The sequence below is a fragment of the Toxorhynchites rutilus genome, chromosome 3 (genome assembly GCF_029784135.1).
Source record: "Toxorhynchites rutilus septentrionalis strain SRP chromosome 3, ASM2978413v1, whole genome shotgun sequence".
NCBI classification, from domain to species: Eukaryota; Metazoa; Arthropoda; class Insecta; order Diptera; family Culicidae; genus Toxorhynchites; species Toxorhynchites rutilus.
Window position 1 is genome coordinate 2190853 of NC_073746.1, and position 14511 is coordinate 2205363.

General features: G+C 38.6%; 1 protein-coding gene across 2 annotated transcripts in view; it reads right to left on the reverse strand.

Moving 5' to 3' along the window:
- Positions 1-12586, reverse strand: part of LOC129778438 (neural cell adhesion molecule 2-like) — a 33781-nt gene extending 21195 nt beyond the window's left edge. For both annotated transcript variants that reach the window (XM_055785328.1, XM_055785327.1), the window contains exon 1: positions 11914-12586. In XM_055785328.1, the coding sequence (XP_055641303.1) occupies positions 11914-11980 (67 nt within the window). In that variant the 5' untranslated portion in view covers positions 11981-12586. The remainder of the gene's footprint in view (positions 1-11913) is intronic.
- Positions 12587-14511: the final 1925 nt, after the last annotated feature.

The window sequence follows — 14511 nt, forward strand, 5'->3', positions numbered from 1 at the left end:
CGCACAAACTTCACACAATACATATACATCGGAGAGAAGAGAAGGCTCTCTACTCATACATTACTTTTGGAAGAGAGAAAATCTTAGACGATAAATAAATTACGCACTTGGGCCTCGTAAACAGGCAAAGCATACAAACACTCGAAGTAACATTTTTGTTCGGCGTCTTTTTAAAACTTTTCATCCTAGCCATTCGCCCTTTTCTACTTAAAAACCAATAAATATTTTCGACAACATTGCCCACATCACAAACATCATACGAAGACACAGCTATAGAATGATGCATCACTTGGTCCCTTCCGCTCACTCTCACACCTGAATTTAGAAAAAAGTTTTTTTTAAAAAAAGGAAAAACTGATTCTTCGGACCATCGGTTAATTTTGAGAAATCATAACTCAATAACACAAAATAACACATCTTTGAATTTTGGATATTTTATCTTAGCTTTCAAGAAAAAATATAAAAAATAGAGACAATGTAAACTATAAAAATTACAATCAATAATTACAAGACCACATTCCAAAATTTCTTCAAGTATAATATTTTTGTTCTTCTAGGTGGATTGACACTATTTTCGTAACTCAGATAATCATTCAAAACACTCACATGTCGTTAAATTATCTTGAAATTATTGAGAAATTGATTTCTAAACACAATTCTTAATAGAAAGTAATATTCACTACTTCGACCCATTGTCTCCCCTTCTAAGGGGTGAGATTGGGTCAACTTTCATTTAATCGTAGTTCAGTGAAAAATTAATATTATTCAACAATTCCTTGACATTCTTCGGCATAAGCTTCGAGTAACCGGTCATGTGCTGTGAGCGTCTCCGTTAAAGCATTGTTTTCGGTTACCGTTGGCTGTTATTTTTTTTTCCCGGGTGTGCTTTTTTCGCGCGTTTTCGAACTGTTCGAGATATTGTAAAACGCAGTGTGAACTCGAAATTAGTGAGAAAAGCAGAATCATCAAAGCTTGGCAAGGCCAGCCGGCTTTCAGTTTTCGCCGATTTGTCGCCATCGCAATCGAAGTCGGACATCGGTGGTCAGTTGCACGCACACAATACCAGCGCGATTCGCTGCTCACTTACAGCAGTGTGAAGGAGAGCATCACTTCTTAGTGGTGTGTGATAGTGCCGAGCGCTCAAGCGCTCCGATTGAGAAGCAAGCAGCGGTTGCCAGTTCATCAGCACTGGGGTGCATTGTGGTGAATAGAAATAAATAAGATATAAGATTTATTTTATTTATTTTATTTTTTATTGTTTTTAATTATTATTATTATTAAAACAAAATACTAGATTATAAGTACCAATTACAGAATGGCAGAATGGCAGGCTGAGAATCTCCAGATATGGAGATCTCTGATGATGACTCCCCTCTGGTTGAAAAAACTAATAAAGGAACAGCGAAGACACTTAAACGCGTTCCTACATCAGAGGATGTTTCGTCCGGGGACGAGTCTGCTAACTCTAGCAAGCCCCCCTCTAAAAAACCTGCAAATATCTCCTCTCCAATCCCCCTCGCTCCTACCCCAGCTCAGATTTCGCCTCCCCATCCTGTTGTCCCCGATCCCCTTCAATCCTCGTCATCTCCTTCTCCTCCTGTTGTCTTCTCTCCACGTGTCAAGGTCTATCCTGAAGATGCACCTGGAACTGGTCCGTGGGTTGTTTTCTTCAGGCCTAAGCCAAACGGAAAAGCACTTAATGTTATTCAGATCATGAAAGATCTGGCAAGATACTCCTCCGTGACAGAAATTACGAAGGTTAGACCGACCAAACTGCGTGTTGTCGTGGCTGATCGGAAAGACGCAAACGGTATTGTGGTCGACCAGAGGTTTACCCTGGAATATCGTGTCTACGTGCCTTCCCATGACGTAGAAATCTCGGGGGTGATAACCGAAACGGGTCTGACGTGCAAATCAATTATGGAAGGAGATGGCAGATTTAAAAAGCTGCCTTTGATTAAGGTTAAAATCTTAGAATGCCGACAACTCGGCAAAGTCTCCCAGGAAGGGAAAGAATCGAAATTTACGCCGTCCGACTCGTTTAGAGTCACTTTTGCTGGCTCCACCCTCCCTGACCACGGTATGGTGGACAAATTGAGGCTACCGCTGCGACTCTTCGTGCCAAAGCCCATGACTTGCCTGAAATGCAAGTCAGTTGGTCACACAGCAGCTTACTGCGCCAACAAGGAGCGCTGTGCCACTTGCGGAGAGCAACATGTGGACAAATACTGCAGTGCGATTGAGCAAGTGTCCATATTGCGGAGGAACTCCGCACGTGCTCTCGGCTTGTGAAACTTACAAGAGTCGCTGGGAGAAGCAGAAGCGCTCTTTAAAGGAACGCTCGAAGCGCACTTTTGCGGAAATTTTGAAGGGCGCTTCTCCATTGGCCCAACAGCAACAACCTTTAACCGCAAACAATGTCTTCGCTTCGCTGCCAGTTGACGAAATGGAAGCGGATACAGCTAACGAGGGCACACCGTACATCTTCCAAGGGAATCCCCGGCGCAAAAATGTGACCACTCCCAAAGTTCAAGAACAAGTCCCCACGGTTATATCCTCTGTTAGCTTGCCTAAAAAATCGAGTGCAGCGGACAAGCAAAATCAGGTTCCTCCTGGCTTCCGTGGGAATATTTCATCTTCGAACGACCCAGCACTCGAGGGGACATCAAAAACCCCAACTGTCCCTATTTTTCCGTCCAGTTCAACTTCCCAATCGGGATTTATAAAGTTGTCTGACCTTTTGGATCAAATCTTCAAGTGTTTTAATGTTTCCGACTCCATCAGAACCATTGTCATCTCAATGCTTCCAGTATTAAAGACAATTTTGCAACAATTGATGCAAATATGGCCCCTCCTTGCAATGATTATCTCTCTTGATGTCTAATTCAAATAGAGAGGTCGGAGATATCACTGTTTTACAGTGGAATTGTCGTAGTCTTATCCCTAAATTGGATACGTTCAAATTTTTAATTCATAAGTTCAATTGTGATGTTTTTGCTCTGTCCGAAACTTGGCTTTCTTCGCGAGATGATCTCTCTTTCCACGATTTTAATATTATACGCTTGGACCGTGATGACAGATACGGAGGGGTGCTATTGGGGATCAATAAGTACCACTCTTTTTTTCGAATTGACCTTCCACCTATTGGAGGGATCGAAGCTGTTGCTTGTCATGCAAACATCAGAGGCAGAGACCTCTATATTGTCAGCTTGTATTGGCCTCCGAGAGCTGCGGTTAGCCGCAAGCAACTTGTTGACATGTGCTCACTCCTTCCTGAGCCACGATTGATCTTGGGAGACTTGAACTCTCACGGAACTGCCTGGGGGGAACAGTACGACGACAATCGTTCATCGTTGATATATGACCTTTGTAACAGCTTCAATATGACACTTTTGAACACTGGGGAAACAACACGTGTACCTAAACCTCCTGCTAACCCAAGTGCTCTTGACCTCTCGCTTTGCTCGAATTCACTATCGTTAGATTGCAAGTGGAATGTAAACCAGGACCCCAACGGTAGTGATCACTTGCCAATTAAAATTTCCATCACTATTGGGTCGAATTCTTCTGAATCTATAAACATGGCATATGACCTCACAAGACACATTGACTGGAAAAAGTATGCGGACGCGATTGCTCTAGCCATCAATTCCAGAGATGGTTTACCTCCATTGGAGGAGTATAACTTCCTTTCTCGTTTGATCTATGACAGCGCGGTTCGCGCTCAAACGAAACCCATCCCAGGCTCCACTATTCGACGAAGGCCTCCCAATCCATGGTGGGATAGCCAATGTTCCAAGCTTTATCAGGATAAATCGAACGCATTCAAAGCTTTTCGGAAACATGGAACCATTGAAAATTTCCAATCGTATTTGGACCTTGAAAATCAATTTAAAAACTTGATCAAAGGGAAAAAACGTGCTTATTGGCGAAATTTCGTGGGAGGTTTGTCACGAGAAACGTCAATGAAAAAATTATGGAAAGTGGCTCGAAACATGAGAAATCGCTCTTCAACAAATGAAAGCGAAGAATATTCACATAGATGGATTTTAATTTTGCACGGAAGGTTTGTCCTGATTTCGCTCCTGTGCAAAAAATTGTTCGAGATATACCACAAGATAGGTGCGATCTAGATTCCGAGTTTTCGATGGTAGAATTCTATCTTGCTCTCCTTTCATGTAACAATTCTGCTCCGGGATCAGATAGAATTAAGTTCAACTTGCTGAAAAACCTCCCTGATGTGGCGAAACATCGCTTGTTGAATTAATCAATCGGTTTCTGGAGCATAATATTGTTCCAGATGATTGGAGACAAGTACGAGTTATAGCTATTCAAAAACCTGGAAAACCCGCGTCCGACTTCAATTCGTACCGCCCAATAGCAATGCTGTCTTGTATACGGAAATTGTTGGAGAAAATCATCTTGTTTCGCCTTGATCGATGGGTTGAAACGAATGGCTTACTCTCAGATACACAATATGGGTTCCGCAGGGGCAAGGGGACGAATGATTGTCTTGCGTTGCTTTCTTCAGAAATTCAAATGGCTTACGCCGGAAAAAATCAAATGGCTTCAGTATTCTTGGACATAAAGGGGGCCTTTGATTCTGTTTCAATAGAGGTTTTGACAGACAAATTACACTCTCGGGGTCTGCCGCCTCTATTGAATAATATGTTATATAACTTGCTTTGTGAGAAGCATTTGAACTTTTCTCACGGAGATTCGGCAGTAAGTCGGGTCTCTTACATGGGCCTCCCCCAGGGCTCATGTTTAAGCCCCCTTTTGTACAACTTCTATGTAAGCGACATCGACAATTGCCTTACACAAAATTGCAGCCTAAGACAACTTGCAGATGATGGAGTGGTCTCTGTCGTAGGATCAAACGAATCCGACCTGCAAGGACCCTTACAAGATACTTTGAACAATTTTTCAACCTGGGCCATTGGGCTAGGGATCGAATTCTCCACGGAGAAAACAGAGATGGTGGTTTTTTCTAGGAAGCATAGACCAGCAAAACCAAAGCTTCAACTTTTGGGTAAACCGATCACTCATGCTATGTCATTCAAGTATCTTGGGGTCTGGTTCGACTCCAAATGTACTTGGGGGGTCCATATTAGGTATCTTAGTAAAAAATGTCAACAAAGAATAAACTTTCTCCGTACAATTACCGGCACCTGGTGGGGAGCCCATCCCGAAGATCTTATAATGTTGTATAGAACAACTATTCTCTCAGTGATAGAGTATGGTAGTTTCTGTTTTCAATCAGCTGCCAAAACACACTTAATTAAACTCGAGCGAATTCAGTATCTTTTTCTCCGTATTGCGTTGGGATGTATGCCCTCAACGCATACCATGAGCCTCGAGGTTTTGGCAGGCGTACTCCCACTAAAAGATCGCTTCAATTTATTATCTCTTCGGTTCCTCATCCGGTGTAAGGTTATGAACCCATTGGTGATCAGAAATTTTGAGCAGCTGATCGAGCTAAATTCTCACTCTGGATTCCTGAGCCCATATCATGAATTCATCTCCATGCAGGTTGATCCTTCTTCGTATATTCCCAACCGTGTTTGTTTTCCTGACTACATCAATTCCTCTGTACATTTTGATCTGTCCATGAAGCAAGATATCCATGAATATTCAGATTATCAACGATCGAGGATCGCTCCAACGATCTTCGATGCAAAGTATGGGGGTATCAATTGTGATAATATGTACTTTACTGATGGGTCCACTATAAACGAGTTCACAGGATTTGGAGTGTTCAACAAAATTTTCAGCACCTCCCATAGTCTTCAGTTTCCTTGCTCAGTGTATATTGCTGAATTGGCAGCGATACACTGGGCGCTGGACAGCGTCGCCTCACGACCTGTTGAACACTATTACATTGCAACGGATAGTCTTAGCTCTGTCGAAGCTATCCGTTCAGTGAGGCCGGAAAAGCACTCGCCGTACTTCCTTGAGAGAATACGAGAAATTTTGAGTGCTTTATCCAGACGCTGTTATGTCATTACCTTTGTGTGGGTCCCTTCTCATTGCTCAATTCCGGGTAATGAGAGGGCTGACTCATTAGCAAAGGTAGGTGCGATTGAAGGCGATATTTATCAGCGTCAAATCGCCTTCAATGAATTTTACTCTTTAGTCCGTAAACTACCATCGCTAACTGGCAACGCAAATGGAACGAAGATGAATTGGGCCGGTGGTTTCACTCGATTATCCCTAAGGTTAGCCTCAAACCATGGTTCAAAAGTCTGGACTTGAGTCGGGACTTTATTCGCATCTTCTCCCGACTCATGTCCAATCACTGTTCGTTAGACGCGCTACTCTTTCGTTTCAATCTGGCCGGCAGCAATATCTGCGTTTGTGGCCGAGGTTACCACGACATCGAACACGTTGTTTGGTCGTGTGAGGTGTATCTTGTTGCCAGATCGAATTTAGAGAACTCCCTTCGGGCTAGAGGAAGGCAGCCCAATGTGCCGGTGAGAGATGTGTTGGCTCGGTTAGACCTTGATTACATGTCCCAAATATATGTTTTCCTTAAATCTATCGATGTTCGTGTGTGATTATCCTTTTATCCTTATACCCTCCATTTCTTCCTTTGTGAGTAATTGGTCCGCTTGCTTATAGCAACAGGAGAATGAAATGTAAATTCACAACAGATGTACGAATAGATTTAAGAATTGAGTGTGTGTGATTATCAACATTGTAATAATTTTCTTATACCCCATCCTTTTCCTGAGAAAAATATGTCACCCTTCTAATCTCGAGTCCACCGCGAGTAATCGGTTTCCCACATTACTAACCATAGATTGAGGAAAATTGTTCATATATATAGTTTTAAAAATATATTTAAGATTTCGGCTCCTTAAAACTTATGTAACTGAGCCTGTAAAAATAAACGAATTTATAAAAAAAAAATTCCTTGAACACTTACAATTTTTTTCTCTATTATGTGATTTTCAACACATTTCGGCTGGTTCGTCACTTTTACTTCCATTTTTGGAAGAATGTCGGGAGTGAGAATTGAACTCGTGATCTCTGCGTGAGAGGTATGGATCATTAGAGAACATTTCTACGTAATCAGAATTGTTTTAACTCTAATTTACGATAGTTATTCAACAAAAAAACCTTTGTTGACCCATTTTCACCTCCATTGACGGTTCTTCTTCTTCTTCTTCTTATATGGCACTAACGTTCCTAGAGGAACTTCGCCGTCTCAACGTAGTATTACTTGCGTCATTTTCATTAGTACTTAGTTGAGATTTCTATGCCAAATAACACGCCTTGAATGCATTCTGAGTGGCAAGCCCTAGAATACGCGTGATCACAGTGCAAGTCGGAGGAAATTTCTTTGACGAAAAATTCCCCCGACCAGAACGGGAATCGAACCCGAACACCCGGCATGTTAGTTATGACGCTAACCACTCGGCCACGGGAGCACACGGTTCTTGAAATATTCAAAAAAGAATTACACTACTTTTTCGAAAGGGCCAAACATGTTTTCTTGAATTTTTACAAAAAATTATCGCTCAAAAACTAGAATACCAAAATCTGGTCAAAGGATGAAATATAGGAAATTGTTCAGATTTTTTTCATAAAAAATACCAATGTTTTTGAAAACAAATCGCTGGAAAAGAATATGTTATATTTAAAATTAATTTGATTTTGAATTTTAAAATTTTTCTCAAAAACGAATTTTTTAAAAAATTCTCTAAAAAATCATATGACTATCCCTTACAATTTCCAACAAGTCTTCCATATATTGTAAGATGAGCACTCTTACAGGGAAACAACTTGTTCGGAATAACTGAATGCTGGAAACTCTTTATAGCAGCCCTTTTTTAGCGGCAGCTTAAAGCTGTAAATAAATTTTATTTTCAGTAATTCTGTAATTTAGTTCTTTTATAAATTCATACAAACTGTAGTTTCCCTAAACAATTTCTATGGCAGACAAATTATTCAACTGATTTGCTGGTAGTTTTGCATTAAATCCTGGCGAAATTCAAATTTTAGTTGTAAATCACATTTTACATCTTACAGACCTTACTTTTCTTTATAATTTCTCGTCTTTTCACCTCTATAATTTCTGGTTTTATTCTCACTTTCAATATATAATTTTCTCTTTGAACTTCTAATACCTTTTTTCTATTCATTGGTTTAAATCTCCTGCTTTATCGACCATCAATCGACCAATCGAAATTAGGACGAGGACTAGGATAGGATTCTAACGAGGCATTATCACTACCCTGCGGTTTTGCGTCCAACACAACTTTTTCATGTTTTCTTTGAAAAAATTACAACTACACCCAGGTTTTTTTACGCGGTTTTTTACGAGATTTTTTTACGCGGATTTTCCAATTAACGCGTTTTTTTAAGCGGATTTTCCAATCAACGCGGTTTTTTAAAAAGGTTTTAAAAAAAGACCGGTGCAATATCACATCTCCCCCCCAGCTCACATTTTTATCTCATGTTCCCACAGGGTAAATTATGGTAAGCGTATTGCGTATTGCGTATAGCGTATTGGACAAAGTTTTAGCTCTTATTAAAATATAAAACTTTCGTCGAAGACGTCAACTTTCTATCTTTTATAGTTTTTGGAATACATGGCATTTTTGTATGGAGACTCTTGAAAAAGGTAATTTTCAACTGGTATAATTTTTGTGTGCAAATTCTCGCGTTTGACATGTTTTTGACATGCTTCTAAATATTGTAGAAAAAATTTCATTCTATTCTGAAAGATGCTAAAAAATGTGCTAGATGGAAAATGAGGGACGATAATTGATCATGTACACTAGAGTGGCCGCAAAAATGGTCAGGTTAAATTTCAACATCTGACCATGTACATTTTGTTTATTGGTCGAAAAAATGACCTGTGTAAAATTTTAGCTTTTTTCGACCGAAAATCGACCTTCTGTGACATAGGCAAAACTCAAAAACTTTGAGTGTTTTGAGGCACCCTTAAATCACGTCCGATTGAGCTGAAAGTTTGCAATAGTCAATTTTTTTGGGCCAATAAACCAAATGTAAATGGTCGGTTCTTAAATTCGATGATGATTTTTTTTTCTACACATTCATGGCTACCCTATTAAACAATGACGAGCGACGAATGGAAAGCTAGCGAGAATCCCAAAGTTGTAGTGTTGATGTTTTCTGAGGAATCAACGAATTATTTAATTCTCGGTCTGTGAACTAATGCGCGAGTATAGGAGGGTAAACCCTTTCGCTACGGTAGTGTCGGAGTGATACCGCTGAACGGAGCACAGCGCCGAAAAGTGTGCATCCGGCGCTGAAGTGATCGATGTGCAGTATCACTCTGATGTCGTCTATAGACGAGACTCGTACACTCAGGTCGGTCGATGGCCTAGGCCTATGGGCGATGCTCGTAGCGAAAGGGTTAAATACTTTTTTCACATCCCTTTCGATATTTTTTGTACATTTTTTATTGGAAAACCATTTTAATTTGAAAAGTTCTAAGGGGTGCCATGGCAAACTCATCAAAATCGATATATGATTTTTTTTTAATTTATGAATATTACATATGTTGTGAAATCGTAAGCCTTTAAGGAAAGTTACATTAATGGAATCTACAGGCGATTCAACATGAAATACTATATACAGGTCGGACTCGATTGTATGTGATTCGTTTATATATAATTTTGGACTCGATTATATACAGTTTGAAAAAAAAAATTGTTCAAGTATGACTTATTTCAAGATAAAATGTAACCTTTTAACGTTAAGGTGAAATTGAAGTGGCTAATGTAAGTAGAGTGGGGTAAAAATCGCGATTTTTGAAGATTTTGCTTGATTTTTCAACATGAATTGTTTATATTGATATTGCATCGAAATTAAGAAACGAAAAAGTTGGGCGTCAAAGTACAAATTGTTGAATGGTTTGAGGTAATATTAATAATTACGCATAAAAAAATACCTACTTTTCAATTTTTCGCTTCCAAAATATTTTTTAAATACAATACACTTATTCAGATGGTCTACTACGTTATCCTGTACCAATTTTTTCATCTTTCAAATGAAAGCAACAGAATTAGCTTACGCAGCGAACTCTTTAGTGTAGAGCCAGTTTGAGGCTACAGTGTTCGAAACAAAAAAAAAATGACAATATCTCTGTCATTCTTGAAATTCGAATATATGCGTAGAAGGATTTTTTCCATCAAATATGATTATCTATCATCTCCTGAGAGATTCTGGGAAAATATTTTTTTCATGTGAGAAAGGTGTTTTGTGACTCAGATTGTGTGACAACCCTATGATCAGCGGAAAACGACAGCATATCCACACTCGAAATTCATCGCAGCTATAATAATCACCATCACATTTTGGTATAATATATTGGAGAGAATAGTCTTCTACTCTTCTACTCCACCATTCTCTTGAATTCAACACAATTGTGAAATTTCATGAAATACAGTCTAGTTCAAACCACGAACCGTTGTAGAAGTCTTTTATCATATTCACCCAAAGTCCCGCTTTAGTACTCGATTTTTCAGACCCGTGTTAAAATCGTTTCGCACTACTTCAGTGACTTTAAGGGGATGAATCAAAAATTAAATTCTTCTTTTTCTTTGAATTTACGAAAAATATATGCATAAAACAAATAAAAAATATATTTTTTTACTTGATTATATACAGGATTCGATTATATATAGTGAAAAAAAATCGGAGACTGTATATAATCGATTCCGCGCTGTATAACGTTTTATCCTGGGACTAACCGTCCTCGACTTAAACTATTTTAAATTGGTTAAATCACGGAACGGTAAGTAATAGGATTAAATGTTTTATATAGATTTTTATGTTGAATTAAATTATTAAGTTAAATTCTCGAATAACATTTTTAACGGTGCATTTAAAACGTTATTTTTTCTAAATAGTTCATTAATTTTGCAACAACTTTTTCAAACATCATATTTTGATCAGACATCTGGATTTTGAGTTACGATTTTTTGAAGGAATGATCAATGGTTCTGAATACGCCCTTTTCAATAATCAGTCGTATTTGAAGTTGGTCATATGATAACGATTTCAAGTAGCTTCCATCATATTTACCAAATTAGAATAAAATTGCAGAGAGTCGCTGGTGACAACGTTCCATGAAGATAGAATAAAATGCTAAACAGTTATATCACAGCACCCAGCATATAAAACTCGCTAGCAAATGAAAAAAAAGCTTGAGCTAGTAGTGTATGCTAGAATCATGATTATTTTCGTGAGTATTTTACCATTCCAATCATGTACATGTTAGTATTTCCATAAAAACGAGCCTTAAATTAATCATTTTGAGTTTTTTTTCGAGCAATCCGCCATTTATTCAACCACAAAATAAACCGTCTACAAAACATTTTCAACATGAGTGAAAAATCCCAACCTCCATCAAAAAGCGATCAATCATCGCCTTGCGTGTGAACCACATCAGAAGCGTGTAATTAAACACCATTTCCTTCCTTCGGCATCCAGATGCAGCTCTTTGTGTGAAAGTCGTGCGTCTTAACACTGCATCCATGCAGTCACAGCATAAGTCTCACCCGCTTTGTCGCACCGGCAGCTAAGAATAGAATGGCTTATTTGAACCGTCAGCCAACCAACGGATTAACGTGTCACGTGTTCACACAAAGACCCACAACAGCACTGTCGTACTTAATATTTATTGCCACTTTTAACATTTCCCTTCCTCTCGGCACAATTTTCAGCGGTTATTTTCCAGCTAGTGACCTTGAGACGAAATGCACGGAATTTTCCGCTCGTCTGTCTTCTTCCGTTTTTTTTCTTTTTCGATGCGTTCTAATCCAATTATAAAGCGAATAACACATGGAGGTTCCTCAGAAAGCCATTCGGTTCGGGTTTGATTACGCTCCCTAGCGTTCGTATTTCACGTAACTACACAGCACTCGCACTACTCACCGATGATGAGAATGATAAAATTTAATCCAAAATGCATCCGAGTCATGGTAATCCTCAGGCTGGCCATTTTTAATCCTTTACGGGCACAAGAACACGCGGATAATTGGCTTAGAGCTACGGAACAGGTGAACTCACTCTACTCGGACACTTATTATTTTTCACTATGGGTAACTTTCCTAGCATTTGTTTTGTCTGCCACTGTCTTCACTTCTATTTTTCAATGCGTTTCATGGCGTGTGGCATCCCTTCCTTATTTTCTGGTTGTTACAAAAACGACTGACGCTGTTATCTTTTCGCGTTGGAACTCACTTGAGTGGATTATGATTTGATTACCGAAAAGCTCACTTACTATCCAGACAAGCGATGTATAATCTCAAAGCACATCTCACTGAGGTGACCAAAGCACCCAATGATGTCGCAGATAATCCTTTAGCGGCTAATAGTATTAACGGGCAGCATAAATTACTCGCTCATTTATCACCATAATCATCGTCGTCGGCATCATCCGCAGCAAAGCAAGCAAACAGTTTGAGTCACACCTCCACCTCATTCACCATCACCACCTCTTTTTGTCGTCGTACCGCCGGAAACCGCAGTCAAACGGGCGTCTGAATTTTCCGCTAGCCCAAACCACACCGAACGAACAGTCAACCGAGACTGAGGACACCACAGCGCGGCTGAGTGTGCCATGGATTTGATCCTTGCCAACGGTCGGCTGTCAGTCGAACATGCGAGTGCAGACAAGCGCGAATGAACACAGCCACCCAGCATGCGTGGAAATGAACGACGATGCTGAGTGGGAAATTTTGGGAACTGCTCGACACTCGCCCGGTGAGTTCATAATGTTGCATTTGTTATGTATCAGAGGGGTATTGAGTGAGTTCTCAGACCATTATTTCGTATCTATCTAAAAATAATATGTTGTGGGATATAAGTTATGCTTAAATCTAAAATGTTTAACTTGAATGTTTTGTTCATAAATGTTAAATGTTCAGTGTTAAATTGTCTTGACAGTTTCTTGTATGTAGGTAGTATGTGCTTAAAGCTGACACGAGATCAAAACATTGTAGCAAAAATGTAGAGAAATACTTCGGATGCAAATGAATAGAAACACCTCCAACATATACTGTCTAGACATAATAATTTATCTCACAGCATCTGATAAATTAGATAAATGGCGAGACCACAATTTTCCCAAAAACGCCAGGATAACAAACGACATTGCGTTCTAATCTCTTCCTTCCGTCTTTCCCGAAACCGTAATACATCTCATCGTTCACGAGGCGGTCAAGGTGAACATTACTTACGATTTCCTCTGCGTATTATACGCATACTTCGCGCAGACAGCTAGTTGCCATTTTTATTGATTTTATTTTTAAATAATCTTAGCGTTATTTTTGAGATATGACAAGAGAGATTCCGGGAGTCATTCCATAAATAAAAAAACACAGATTTATTTATCGTTATTATTGAACCCGAAATCCCCGGGATGACATTTGTGACGCTAACCACTTGCTCACGGAAGCCATAAATTGATATACAGCGCGGACTCGATTATATACAGTTTCTGATTTCTTTTCACTGTGTATAATCGAATCCTGTATATAATCGAGTCAAAAAAAAATTTATTCGTTTTTTTTGCATGTATTTTTCGTTTTTTGAATATAAAGAGGAATTTGATTTTAAATTCATCTCCTTAAAGTCAGAAAACACCTTTCTCACATGAAAAAAAAAAAATTTATCCAGATTCTCTCAGGAGGTGATAGACGTTAATGTTTGATGAAAAAATCCTTCTACGCAGATGGTCGAATTTCAACAATGACAGAGTTATTTTTTTTAATTTTTTAATTTTTTTTTTGTTTCGGACTCTGTTGCCTCAAACTGGCTCTACGTTGAAAAGTACGCTGCGGAAGACGATTGCTATCATTTACAAGATGAGAAAATTTAGTACAGGATATAGTAGTGGAACTACTAATTTAGTGGATTTTGATAACATTTTGGAAGTAAAAAACTTAAAAGTTAATAATTTTAATGTGTTATTATTAATTTCATCCAAAAAAATATATCAAACTAGATTGTTTATATCAATTTAATTCAAGGTCTCTAACCACTCTATAATTTGTTCTTTTACTCCCAACTTCCATCTTTTCTGATTTCGAAAGAATTCCTGGTGAAAATTCAAGCAAAATCTTCAAAAATCAGGATTTTTACCCCACTGTACATGCAATAGCCACTTAAATTTCAGCTTAACGTTGATAGGTTACACTTCTTCTTGGAATAAGTCATATTTGAAATATAAAAAAAAATATTTTTTTCCAAACTGTATATAACGAGTCCAAAATTGTATATAATCGAATCACACATAATCGAGTCTGTATATAATCGAGTCCGACCTAAATATGAAATATTGAATTTTTTAGGGGATTTCTAGATTCAGTACTGCTTTAATATGTTGTTTAAATGAGTTTCTATGCCTTTTATAGACATGTATGAATTTTGAGACCCAGTACAGGTTTCATTTATATTTAAACGGTTTCATTTCGTGAACTGCGCGGTACGAAAATATCTAATAACATTTTCATATTTTTTATGTCTATT